This window comes from Berghia stephanieae, chromosome 2, assembly GCF_034508935.2.
Source record: "Berghia stephanieae isolate SIO BIC M18660-M18661 chromosome 2, UCSD_Bste_1.3, whole genome shotgun sequence".
NCBI lineage: Eukaryota > Metazoa > Mollusca > Gastropoda > Nudibranchia > Aeolidiidae > Berghia > Berghia stephanieae.
Genome location: NC_088361.1, coordinates 70,123,176 through 70,137,277, shown reverse-complemented (window position 1 = coordinate 70,137,277; position 14,102 = coordinate 70,123,176). Strand labels below are relative to the sequence as shown.

Genomic DNA, 14,102 nt, shown 5'->3' with positions numbered 1-14,102 from the left:
CACACAATCCTGTCATAAGCACAGATTAAGTTCTGCACTAGTTGTAGTGCCTCCTTAGTGTAGACACTCATATTAATCCCAAATCATATTTTCGGACATATTCTTAAATCTTCTTCTGGATACACGCAGATTATAAGTTAGCTACCAATGGAGTAATTCCCTCTCCCCCTTTTGTATCCATCTTAACTTTAATAAATAATAAGTTGTTTACTGATTTCATCTGTTTCATTAATCATTATATAATTTTTTTATTTGATCCGTGTTCAAATCTTGATATATAAATAAAGTCTGAATTACACTTTTAAATCAACCAAATGAGAATGACGTTCATTATCTGTTTTAGATGATTGCTTTTTTAAAAAAATGATTTTTTCATAATTTTTTTTTTTTTAAATTTAAAAAGATAGTTTAAATTGGATGAATATAGGATATTAAATAGGTAGACTTAAAATATATATATTTTGTTTTTTACTTTGGCATGTGTGTCTGCTAAGAAGCATTATGAAACCCTAAAAATAAACAAACAGAAACAAAATATCACTGTAGATAGTTTCAATGAAACAAGTTACATGATTTTAATCATGATCAAGTGGCTATAGACTAATATGCATATATGCGATCATACTTTTTATTGTCGCGGTAGTGTTAAGCAAGTGAATGTGCTATGATCCTCATTGATTTGATTCTGTTACAGATTTATTTCACAATAGATCAGAACTACATTTTAACTTTGGGGTTGAAATAACTCAATGAGGGAGCATTTGACTCACAATTTTGTCAATCACATAACCCAATTTCGAAACCGGTTGAAATGAGGTCTCCCCAGCAGTTATTGGATTGCTGGGCCTATTAGATTTGATAGAAAGTACTTGTTATTAAACTAGCATCCTACCATAAGCCCTATGGCTTCTAAGGAGAAGTGTTTGATTATTTTCATAAGTAGTTTTTGATTGCGTATTATAATTGTACTTATTTTTTACATTTTGTTGATACATCAATTTGCTTTAATATAATTGGTGGAGTGCAATGGGCTTGGAAGCTTGTGTAATCAAAGAAAAAAATATTTGGCAGAATGAGTTAACTTTTTATTAATTGTATTTTTTTCTCTCCGTAATCAAAGAAAAAAATATTTGGCAGAATGAGTTAACTTTTTATTAATTGTATTTTTTTCTCTCCCTCTAAAACAGATATTCAGTACCCCAAAATTACATAATAACAAGGGAGATAAGTAAATCCAACACATCCAAATGGTCTGTAAATGGAAGACCTGCTACTCAGAAAGCAGTAAGTTCTTACCTGTGATGTGTCTAGACAAACTTTACATGTCGGAGAATAGAATTGTATAAGTTTATAGAGATTTTGTTTATATATAGATTTAAAATAATGCTATTGAAATTACTCAGTCAATAAAATATGTGTGGATTTATTCAAAGAATTGACTCTTTATAATGACTTTAAAAAATAAAATTAGAACAGCTATTGTCTTGGAGAGTTTGGTCTGGATAAGAGTTAAACCAAGTAATTAATGTTAATTCTTAATATTATGAATGATAGTAGTCAATATGTTTCAGAACTGAATATCAATTAATTGAACCTGAAGTGATTATATACTGAAAATGAACAAAAAATTTTGTTGTTTAGTGAAACCTTTTCTAGTATTTGAGGTTGATATCAAGGAACAATATCATCTTAGGTAAACAGTGAGATTTCATAGAGTCAGTGCTGAAGCTTATTCTCAGTCCAGCAGCGATTTTACTTAATTGTAACATTACTATTTTCTAGGTGGAACAGGCTGTTTCAAGGCTGAAAATCCAAGTTGGTAATCTATGTCAAGTTTTACCACAGGAAAAAGTGGCAGATTTTGCCAAGATGAGTCAGCAAGAATTATTGGAAAATACAGAGAAGTCTGTTAGTTTTCGGTTTCAAGATTAAATTGATATGCAATATTAAGATGTTCATGAATCAGTTTTTCAAATCTTTTAACTTAAGACAAATATTCCCTCTCATCTCACTTCATTTCTCTCTCTCTCTCTCTCTCTCTCTCTCTCTCTCTCTCTCTCTCTCTCTCTCTCACTCTCTCTCTCTCTCACTCTCTCTCTCTCACTCTCTCTCTCTCTCTCTCTCTCTCTCTCTCTCTCTCTCTCTCTCTCTCTCTCTCTCTCTCTCTCTTCATAATTCTATTGATATAACGTCTGTGCTCTGGTGCTATGTGCTATGTTTCCATTGATTGTTAATACTGATTATTGATACCGATCGATATTACATTATGAGTCTCTCAATTTGTCTTAAAAAGTGAAAGGGCAGTATTCCTCCATTCCACATAAAGGCATAAAGCCAACTTTTGCTTAAAGTAAACACCTCTTGTTGGCCCCAAATTTTCTGTTCTTTATCTATGTTTTCCTTTGATAATGGATAGTCAATCAAACTATCTGGTCCGGCAGTGTTGACTTTATCAGGATTCCGCTTTATTATCTTTGAGACACTTGAAGTTCTTTTGCTTTGAATATTTCAAACCTAGTTTTAAGAATTCACAGTGGGGTAAAGGCTATGATTAATGAAATTGAGCTTTAGTTCAATATCTTTACTCCATTTAATTTCTCTCCAATTTCATTTTATTTTTTAAGGTTGGCATTGATGATCTGTATGAGAACCATCAAAAACTAAAGCAAGCAAGGCAGGAAGCGAAATCACTTCAGCAAGATCTATCCACCACAGAAGAACGTCTTGATCAAGAAAAGCAAAAGAATGCCCGTCTAGAGCAGGATGTCAAGTGTTTTAATGACCGGAAAGCTTTTTTGGAAAAAGTAGAGGTTCTGAAAATGAAGAAGCCATGGTTGGTAAGAAACTTCTCTCAATACAGAATACATTTTGGTCATGAGATGTGTATGTAGGCTTGATAAATCGCATATTTTGATAAACGTTTTTGTCCAAATTACTTAGAGAAGAGGAGATTTATAAGATTTGAAAAAAAACTTGATCAAAAGGTGGTATCTGTTATTTGAATTGTTGGTTTATCTTGGATTTTGAGTAGCTTGCAATGATGGGACCTCTGTCTGCAAACACTTCCCAGAAACTTTTGACTGGATGAAGGTTGGACATTTTCCAGGAGAATTCATTGTTGAAATGCTTTTTTTTCAAGAAATCTTTCACACCTTTGGACCAATGCCAGTGCTCCCTATCATACATGAAAATTGAGCATACTGATGAATATCCATAATATGTTGTTTCCATTCTTTGTGCACAAAACCCCAAACAACTCAGATATCTTGATCCATTCAGATAGTTTCCTTGAGACAAAAGATATAAATCGCTGAAGCTTCAGTGATTTTTCATGTCGTCCCAAATGATTTGATTTTGCAGATTTTTAAATTGTGCAGCTTTCATTTACCAGGGAGTTATTCGTTTCTTTTACGTTTGACAAACTGTTATTGTTTGCTTTCGTCAGAAATATGACACAATTTAATCTTCATGTTTCTTGTATTAGTGCAATTAGCACCATGTCTCATTCTAGACGTTACGTGTTGCTGTTGGTCAGGGACCATTTGTTAAGCGCTTTGAGCATGTTTAGTGGATATTGCACTATATAAAAGCTCAAAGCTCAAGTTTTGATTGCAAGTTTTAAACGTTTGCTTTCAAGTTGGTGTGTTTGATTTCAGTTGGACCAAAATGGAGAGTGATAGATGGAGGAAGATTGGATGTGTAGCATGAGCGCTTTTATGTGTATGTATGAGAGAGAGGGAGAGAGGGGGGGGGGGGGGGGGGAAGAGAGCATCTTTCTGTGATAGTATGGTTTGGTCACATTTTTAAAAATCTAATTTTTCTTCATTTGAATGGGATTTAACACTTTAGAAATAAACATTATGCTCGATTACAAGGGATCTAAATACACTGTCAAGTACAGCACCCATTCCCTCCGTGTTTCTTTGTTTTATGGATAGACTCTTTACTTTGTCATCAAAATTAGGATGCAAAAGTATTTTTCAATGAAAATAAAGACTCCAAAATGCATTTCAAAAAGTACCTATCCCTAACAATGTCAAAACCTGTTAGAATTTTACCTGTCCTTTAAAATATCTTTTAAATGTACTTTATTTTGTGGTTACATGATCTTAGCTCCATTAGTATATACATTTTATGGAGTGAAGAAAATCAGGAATCAAAATGTCATAACAGATGTCTTGTTTTTGACTTTACTCAAAATAATGGGGATTGGAGGGATTGTGATGGTAGGTATAAGGTTAGGCTATATGTTGTCAAAGGACAGTGTCAAACTGATAAATGAATTTAATGCCTGCCTAGACGAGTTTTAACATTAATCTTATCTTTTTACTTTTAATGATCACTTTCCACTCTATGCTCCATAGGAATATGACTTTCTGAAAGAACAGTATATGGAGGTCAAGGCAGAGAAGGATAGAAGGTCAGAGGAATTGAAAGCTGAGAAAAGGAGGTATGCACCTCTAGAGCGGCAGCAGGAGACATTGAAGGTTGGGAAAGAAAAACTGGAGCAGGATACCAGAGAAATGGTAAATTTGACCAATCCTTACATATTTTTGTCACTACAACAAAAGCAAGACCCAAAAAAATAAAAAAATCAAACATTTAATTAAAGCGACAACAATGTGGATTAATAACCGTCTGATAATGTTTACTCATGATTGAGGATAATTATACAGATAACTCTAGTGGTGACACATTATAACTCATTATATTCATATATTTTTGCCAGTACAACATTTGTTGACAATCTCTCAGAATGCAGGTTAATAAATGACTTTGATGAATGTTTTTAATTGATTTATTTTTTTTTGGTTATGGTGAAAATGATATCCTAGTTATGATAGTTATATATGGGAATTTTTGCCGTGAACCTTTTTCTTTTTCTCAGGGTACTTAAAAGCCTTTGACCTAAGCAACATTTATTATGATATGATAGGATAGTGTCTTGTATGTGTCAAAAAGTAAGCAAAATTAAAATGAAAAAAAAATTCTAAACATTTCTTTCTGACTGTTACTTTATACCTTGATTCACAATCCATTGCAATAATTTTATTTTCAGTCTCAAGTAATACGGGATAAGATGAAGAAGACAGAGGATCAGATACATAAAATGAATCAGAAATCTGATAAAGTAAGTCTTGTTGTGGACCTGCTTTTGATAAAATATTACAGGATATAATACACATCTTTGAATGTGATTTTTTGAATGAATAACATTGTGGTGACCAGATATAGATATAGGGTGTCCAGCAAAGTTGAAAAGTTGATTGCAGTAAAGGTTTCCTCAAATTATTTTCACCCAGCCAATATAGAAAAAAAGATGATAATTAAATTGATTAGAAGGTATTTTAATGTGGCTGGTTATTTCGACTATTGATTATTTACTGTGCCTTTGATAGTTACATGTGTGTGTATCTATCTACATTGTATGTGTGTGTATATAATATGATACACTATTGTATTAAAGTCTATTCCAGGGGCTGACTGGTAAATATTCGAACGAGCAAAAACCTAACTGCTGAGCCACACAGTCCCATTCCTCCCCTATCCATCAAGTTGTTATGGCAAGGCACGGTTTCCTTGAACTACAATTTCCTCAGACTATTTTGCATGTCTGGAGAAGTTCGATGAAGCCATGCTGAAACGTAATAACAGGCTTGCCATCTGGTATGGTTTCTCATATTTTGATATGCTTTAAGGTCCAAAATATGAAATATGGGAATGTTGACTGAAATATGCTGAATGCAAAAAGTCAGAGTTTGTAATAAAAAGGGGGGAAAATGATAAAAATTGAAGAGGTGAAGGTAATTAAAAATCGTCTCCTCCTTGATGAGAATCTGAGCAGCCATGCATATGATTGTCATAGGAATAGCAGGGTTTTCCTACCCTCTACTAGCTTGATAAGTCTCCATAAATTCGATGCTTGTTAAATTTGGATATTTTGAATTTTTTAACAAATGGTTGAGCTTGGTTGACAAGCCTGTAATAAGACAAACGTAGCTTTATCATCAAACCTCATCCTGATCACTGCTATAACCACCTCAGTATGACCATTTGAATTACAACCAGAACATCATCATCATTTGTACCACCACCAATGAATAATCGTCACCACATCCTTTACAGGAATATTGTCACTAGCATAACCACCATATCAGCATGATCATTGTAGTACCACCACAACAGCGTCATTACTGACACTACAACAGAATATTCATTGACTCCACAACATCACTGTCACTGCACCACCACCAAAGCACCATCATCAATCCCACCACCAATTCATCACAACTAAAACCACCACTACATCATAAGTAGTTATAATTATACGTTTTATTTCTTGATTCCATTTTGTTGAATATCAATTTCATTTTGTAAAACTTGCATAGATAGTGTGTGCGACTGTTGTATGTGTCTGTTTGGCTCGGTACAAATGTGTTTATGGTTTGATAAGTATATTGTAAGCGCTTTGAGGCAGTGGCGTTTAGCGCTATAAAAGAACACTTTATTATTATTATTATTATTATTATTATTATTATTATTATTATTATTATTATTATTATTATTATTATTATTATTATTATTATTATTATTATTATTATTATAATTATTATTATTATTATTATTATTATTATTATTATTATTATTATTATTATTATTATTATTATTATTATTATTATTATTATTATTAAGTACTTATTCCACTCTCCATCATGATCTCTACGTCAGTATTATTATTCTCACTATAATATATTAATAATAATAATAATAATAATAATAATAATAATAATAATAATAATAATAATAATAATAATAATAATAATAATTGCAATAATAATAATAATAGTAGCAATAATAATAATATAATAATAATAATAATAATAATAATAATAATAATAATAACAATAATAATAATAATAATAATAATAATAATAATAATAATAATAATAATAATCTGATCTTTGTTGTTCAAAAAAATTCAACATAACAGCATCAGCATCATCATTATCCATTACTTTTATAGTATCATTACCATTACCAAACATCCCTATTATTATTACCTGCAACACCAACACCATTAATACAATATTATCATTTTCGCCATCAAAGCACAATGTATTCTACAGCAGGCCCCAATATCAGCGTGGTCATACCACCACAATACTTCTATTCTCTACTACATAAACCCCATTATCACTTTCACCACTAGTACATTATCATCAGTATTACCACCACCATAGTATCACCATTATCACCAGTTTAATCATTATTAATATTACTTCTACCACATCCAGCATTATGTGAGTTTACAGTTAGTTGTGAGTAGCTACTAAAGGCTATCAGCTAAAAGGGCATCTAATAATAATAATAATTATTATTATTATATGAATATCAACGAGGAGTCATTTGCTAGGGACATTCTACATGATGGTTAACAGTAAAAATGAGATTTATACAAGTTTGTAACTGGTGAGATTGTTTATAGTGAGGTCGGATTTTTTTATACTTGATATATCCTCACATCCTGAGTCAGGATTGGTCTGAAAATTGGAGTTTGTGATGGAATGTTGTGAATGTTGTATAGTAGGGGGAATTAGGCTAAAACCGTGCAAATTCGGGTTGAAAGCATGAAAATTTGCATACAGGTTGCTAAGACCCATTAAAAAAACATCTGATATAGAACCACTCTGGCAATCAATCATAACTTATCGGTTTAAGGCCTTCGATTTTACCTATTACAACTATAATAAACAAGGGAAATAACTGCGTAAAAAAAAATATTTTCTTCATATTCATTGTATTAGGGAAAATTATGCTAAAACCGTGCACATTGGGGTTGAAATCCTGAAAATTGGCATATAGGTAGCTATGACCCATATAAATAACAGCTGATATAGAACCAATCTGGCAATTTATTAGAACAGTGCGTTTTTAGCACTTTTATTTTTTCCTATATAGCATTACTTATCCGAGGAAATAACCACGACAATACAATGTGCGATCTAAAACTTTAAATACACCGATAACCATTTACGGTAGCTAACTGATGGTTATTTCGTGTTGTAACTAGTAGATAAAAGCTGAGAGGGGGAGCGGGAGAGACGGAGAGAGAGAGAGAGAGAGAATTTTACTCATTACTGTACATACCTAACTAGTAGATAAAAGAGGGAGAGAGGGAGAGACGGAGAGAGAGAGGAAGAGAGAGAGAGAGAGAGAGAGAGACACAGAGAGAGAGAGAGAGAGAATTTTACTCATTACTGTACTGACCTAACACCCCCCCCCCCCCCCCCCCACACACACACACACCCCGTATCTACACAAGTCCGTGCAAGGCAAACCGGGCCTTAAACACTTGCATCGGATGCCGATACATTCTCTCTTACATGAACACTTGGTGAGTTTTTGGGACACTTTTGACAATTCTGGAAATAAGCTCCACAGTGGTTCATATCGATCGCCACATTTGTTGCAGGGTTCTCTTCTATAAACGATATAATGCTAGCAAAAGCTCGACTTCTTTCAAGAACTGTGACATCATCATTATCATCAGCAGTGACATCTTTTAAAGCTTGTTTTTTTAAGTATCGTACATGACAAATTTTATGGTATAGAGCGGTAGTGTGCCTCCTGAGCGACTAAATCTCCTCCGGCAATAAATGACAACATATCAGAATCTTTTATAGATAACGCTATTTCACGAATATTTTCTTCCATATCTGTTGTCATTACAGAATGGAGTACTCCCGATTCCATATTTTTACAAAAAAGCATGTTTGTTTATTATAGCCAATCTCTAATTTTGAACGTTGTCTCATTATTCTCGTGGGTTGCGAAATAAATTCATTCGGTGACTCCTCCAAGTTAAATGACGAAGTTTGGAATTCTTGTGGGGCAATTCTTTTAGATTTCTTTAATTCTAATCGCCTAATTTTGTTGGCATTAAATTTTACACGACAGTACTTATGCCACTTAGCATCATTTTGTTTTAAGCTTTCAATAATCTCATTTCTTTCTGATGAATTTAAAAAATAGATACATCCAACTTGTTTTCATCACAAACCAAAGAATTGAATTGTGTTAAAGCAATGAAAGTGGTATGCTGACTCTTTACTGTCATCAAGTTTGACCGAAATAGGTTTTAACTCACGTAAAATGATTATAGCAGTATTTATGGAAAGAAAAGAAAATAGGAGGAGAGGAGAATGAGCACTGTCTTTTGTCAACACCGGTTATCGGCATTTATTGAGCTGTGTTCTGTTTATCTGTTTTGTCTACCCCTCTGCTACTATTCCCGTCTGCCCGTCCGTTTTAGAGCAATTGATTATACTTATTAAATCAGATGCAGAAAAAATTTCATATTATAGAATATTGCTTGCTAGACGTCCTTTAAAACAAGTGAAATCGAATAATATTTACGATTAAATAATTTGTATGGTTCGTGAATCGAAAGTAAAGGGAAAAGAAAACATCCGCTTCGACGCTAAAAATATTCACCAATGGGAATCCAAAGGATGACGTAAAACAACCTTTGGTCGGCTTGCCTCGAATGTTAACACAATAAAAATGAAAGAAATTATTGTCGTCCATTTCAAAATTTTCTAATCTTAAAAACCTTGTATCTCAACTGATACTGATCTCTCAGAGTGGTTCTATATCATAAATTATAGGGTTTTTCATATTCTACAACATATGTAATTTTCATGCTTTCAACCCTGTTTGCACAATTCAAGGGTATTTTGGACCTAATTCCTCCTACTAGTATCTTTATTTGTTGAAAGTCTCAGTATGTGAACCGATGGTGTATTGTCGAATATCTTGCCTTGGAGTCTAATGGAGTCCGGGATTTTTTTGGTAAAAATTCTCCATGTCACAAATAATTCTATATTGCACCATTACGGTTTTATCATTTTTCTTTTCTATGAATAATAGAAAGAACATTTTTATCAATGATTGTCTCATGCTAGTATTTTCATTGTTTTGTTTCAGATTGAAGAAGCGAAATCGGTGTATGAATCCAAAGTTAATGAAGAGGAATCCAGAGGCAAAAGGTGATCTTACTTAACTCTTACTAACTGTAAATAACTTATTTTAAAAAATTAAACTTTGCATTGAGTGATCTTGTTAACTTTTTTTAGTCTATAAAAATTGACACACTAAAGTTCTAAAGAAAGGTTAACCATTTTTCATCATAAACAGGCTTTACTTTCTTTGTTTGGTCCAAAGGCTGTAAAACGAAATTTAATATTAGAAGGCGTGCCATGCTAGTATTTCTACAGTGACCCATTATGAATTTTGCTGTGACTACTTTTATCCCATCGTTATTTACATTTTTCTGAGACGAATTGTATAAGCATTTTTAAAGGTTTTGTTTTTGTTTTTTTTAACATGATATTGTATAGTGGGATGAAGCTGTGTACATGCTAATGTTTTATAGATGGATCACTCAAATATATATATAATTTTTTCCTTTGAAAAGTGCCAAAAATCTCTAGGATGGAGGTAGAAGGATAAGATTGAGTGATTTGATACCATTTTCAACACATTTTGTTATATTTAAGGGGTGACCCCTCTACAATTGAAGAATTTTGAGCCTACAATGAAAAATTCTGTGTCTCCTCTGGTATACTTCATCCTGTTCTCCCGACCATAAGAAAGCCAATTGACTATGCCACCTGTTTGTTCTGAGTCATATGTTTTTTTTAAGATATGCTTTTTCTTAGTTATTTAAGGTTGATTCTATTAGTAGCAAATGGTTTAGAATGATGACACAATATTAATCAGATTGAGCAGGTTAATTCCTTTATTCATCCAAGGCAAATTTGATCTTAGTAATATATCAGGTGATCACAAAAAATATGTCGCTCCTTGTCGGCTTGTATCTCTGAGACTCTTCATCAGATTTCTTTCAAATTCAAAACACAAATAAAGCAAATTCTTATATGTACATAGTCAAAATTTTATTAATATGAATTGAGAAAAGAAAAAGATAGTGATTTTTCAAAACTGTAAACTGTGTTCAGAAATGCAATATCAGAGAATAATGACGCAACACTGCAGAGAGTAAAATGGAGAGAATAATAGAGTTAGTAAATGTGGCTCATGTTAAAGGGAACAATACAAAACAAATAACGTTTCAGCCCTTTGTGTCTTGTTTGTCCCCTGACGAAGGCCTATGGCCAAAATTGTTTGTTTTGTATTGTTCCCTTTAATATGAGCCACATTTTCTCAATTTATTTTTCTCTCCATCTTATTCGCTCATTTAGGCACCTCTTGCTGTTTCAGAGAGTAAAATGGCATTGATCTTAACTTTTGTTGCCATTTTTAGCAGACATTAATTATGTCATCATAAACGTTATTTTCATCATAATTCTCCTTATCATGTAAAAAATTGTCTGTGTAGTACACTAATATACTTATTTTGGTCCAACAATTACAAAGTTAGGACTTTAAGTGATCATTAGCACTGTAGTCCTCTTTAATGACGCACATAGTTTCTTTTTCCAACTTGTGTCATCTTTTCACCAATATCGACATTTTTTCGGTGGTGATACAAGATTTTATATTATTCAAAATCCGCTCATCCAATTATTTTGATATTTTGCAGTTCTATTAACAAAGAAGAGTTCTAATAGTAGTGAAAATTTGGAGAAAAAAAATCTTTACAACTTTTTACAGTAAAAAGAAATAAACAGTAGCAAGTTTTTTGTGACCACCTGATATATACATAGTTTTGTTAGGGTTAGGTGTCAATCTATTAACTCACTCAATCCTAGACATTTTTGCTACTTTTCAAAATTGGAAGAAATGTATTTAAAAGGAGCATGTACATAGATAGTTTTATACAACTACCACTAACATACATAAATGAAAAATATTAACTTTGATACTACGCCTATAATTTGTCTCAAAAAATTGTAATAAATAGGCATGGGGTAAAAGTAACCTGGGTAAACCACGGATATACTTGGTGTTATGGTTTAGTGAGTTAAAAGGTGTGCAAGCAGATTTCAATGATCAACTCTTTTTTGGAAAGTAACTTGTACTTGTCAGTGAATCTCCAAGTGTCCACTGATTGATTCTTTGTACAGTCATGTGTGTCATCTTCATTGCCTTTTTCACCCTGGGTCAGGGTTTTGGCCACATCCTTCCCTATCCTGAGCTAACTTTTTTATCTCGTTCCATGTGTTATCACTTCTCCGTATATCAGCTTCTTTAATTCTTCTCCATGTTCCTAGTGGCCTCCCCCTTGACTTGATCTTCTGCCTGAGGGTTCCAGTCCAATACTTTCTTTGTTATAGTGGAGTCATTCTTTCTAAGGGTGTGTCCAATCCACCTCCATCGTCTTCTTCCTATTTCCTCTCCCACTGGTTTCTGCTGTGTTCTTTTCCATACTTCTTCATTTTTAGTTCTATCCATCCATTTTATTCTGAGTAGCTTACACATGCACCTGTTTACGAAAATCTATACCCTCCTTATACATGCCTTTCATGTGTGTGTGTCGTCTCTATTCTGGAACTCCACAATCCGAAAGTCTCCATTAGCTGGGCAGGTGGCCTGGGGACGGATTTTTTCTTCTTTATTTGTACACTGTAATCTAGAAATTCTCGATTCCGGATTGGATTACTCATTTTAGGAACAAGCCATTGTTTTATAGAGGATTTATGACACTATAATTTGAATTTCACACTGACCAACACCATTGGTCCGCCTACTCTAGTTCAATCAATAAACAAATAATTGAAGTATGATTCGATTTAAAGCGATTTGTCAAATCCAATTAATTTCAGGTTTGTAACTTATTTGTCTGTCCAGTCCAGTCCTTGACAGACAGTCTTGCCTGCTAAATCAACGTGGAGATGTACTGTGCTAGTTCAAAAATTAGCAAGCCTCACTCATGTGTGACTGGTCAGTTTACACTATCTGATGGACACAAATACAACATTCGTCACTTGATATTGATGTCATTGGGCATACAAAGGCTGTTGTTTTCAATTAATCCTTAGAATCCAAGCACTTCCTTGAATTTACTTCAACCTATGCCTAGTGACAGGGAGATAACTCTGCATGCAATCGTACCTTGCATCATTTTACTTGAAATATCTTGCTGAGATGTTGAGATATCAAAATAATAATTATATCAATGTATAGTTGAGAGATTGAACATTATTTCATGTTATATGTTTCATTTTTAAATATTAAAAACTATGAGAAAAAACTGTTATACCTAAAACATCTGATAACATGTGTGAGTTTCAATACATTTGTTTGCGTTTTTGTCTAATTAAATAGCTTATGATGGAATTTATTAATGTACATACCATCACACAGATGTGTATTAATGTACTAATGTTTATTTAATAAATCTACACTCACAGGATAAATGACCTTCAGGAACAAATAAATGCTTTAGAAGCTGGATTGGCTCAAATAGAAAGCTGTGACAATCATAAAATTGCTGTAAGTAGATATTTTAGTGTTTGTATCTGCTTCATTTTAATATACTGTAATTAAAGTAAAATTATATAATTGGAAATTTACATCCTTGTCCTCAATCACATCTCGCATATTCACTGTGTTTTGATAAAGCAGAGGAAATCCAAGATATCACCTAATACTCAGAATGGTTGTCTTAAAGAGCTGTATGCAGACCTTCATATTGTCACACAAAATCTTTCGAGGAAATTAAATAGGCCTTGGTGAAGAATTTATCAAATAAAATTATTAATTACAAATTTTTACGGCCTAGATTTATCATTGCCCCTTTGTAGTTAATGGAGAGTTCTTAAGGTTACCAATTACCTGATTAAATTACTATAAAAATATTCAGATTGTCATTTACAGTTACCACTAATCTTTAAAATCTTACATAGACTGGAATGCCAGTGGCTTAATATGCAGAGCTATAAACTCGCTCAAACTTCAACCAATTATGACTTTGACTATGGTTTGATCTGAATTGTTATTTAACTGTGATTTATTTAACAGCTCAAGAGCTCAGGTTTAAATATTAAGTTTGAAATCATCTCAGAGAGAAGCAAATAACTATTCTGTCAGTATTGTAATTACTCAATGGATCAGGTTTAGACATGCCACTTAATTCT

At 32.8% G+C, this 14,102-nt stretch overlaps 1 protein-coding gene across 4 annotated transcripts in view; it reads left to right on the top strand.

Annotated features, from left to right (window-relative positions):
• The window catches only part of LOC144965439 (structural maintenance of chromosomes protein 5-like), a 47,773-nt gene that overhangs the window by 5,268 nt on the left and 28,403 nt on the right, over window positions 1–14,102 (top strand). For all 4 annotated transcript variants that reach the window (XM_078900786.1, XM_078900787.1, XM_078900788.1 and 1 more), the window contains exons 4-10: window positions 1,188–1,284; window positions 1,783–1,908; window positions 2,625–2,837; window positions 4,365–4,526; window positions 5,060–5,131; window positions 9,988–10,049; window positions 13,377–13,458. In XM_078900786.1, coding sequence (XP_078756912.1) covers window positions 1,188–1,284; window positions 1,783–1,908; window positions 2,625–2,837; window positions 4,365–4,526; window positions 5,060–5,131; window positions 9,988–10,049; window positions 13,377–13,458 — 814 coding nt within the window. The remainder of the gene's footprint in view (window positions 1–1,187; window positions 1,285–1,782; window positions 1,909–2,624; window positions 2,838–4,364; window positions 4,527–5,059; window positions 5,132–9,987; window positions 10,050–13,376; window positions 13,459–14,102) is intronic.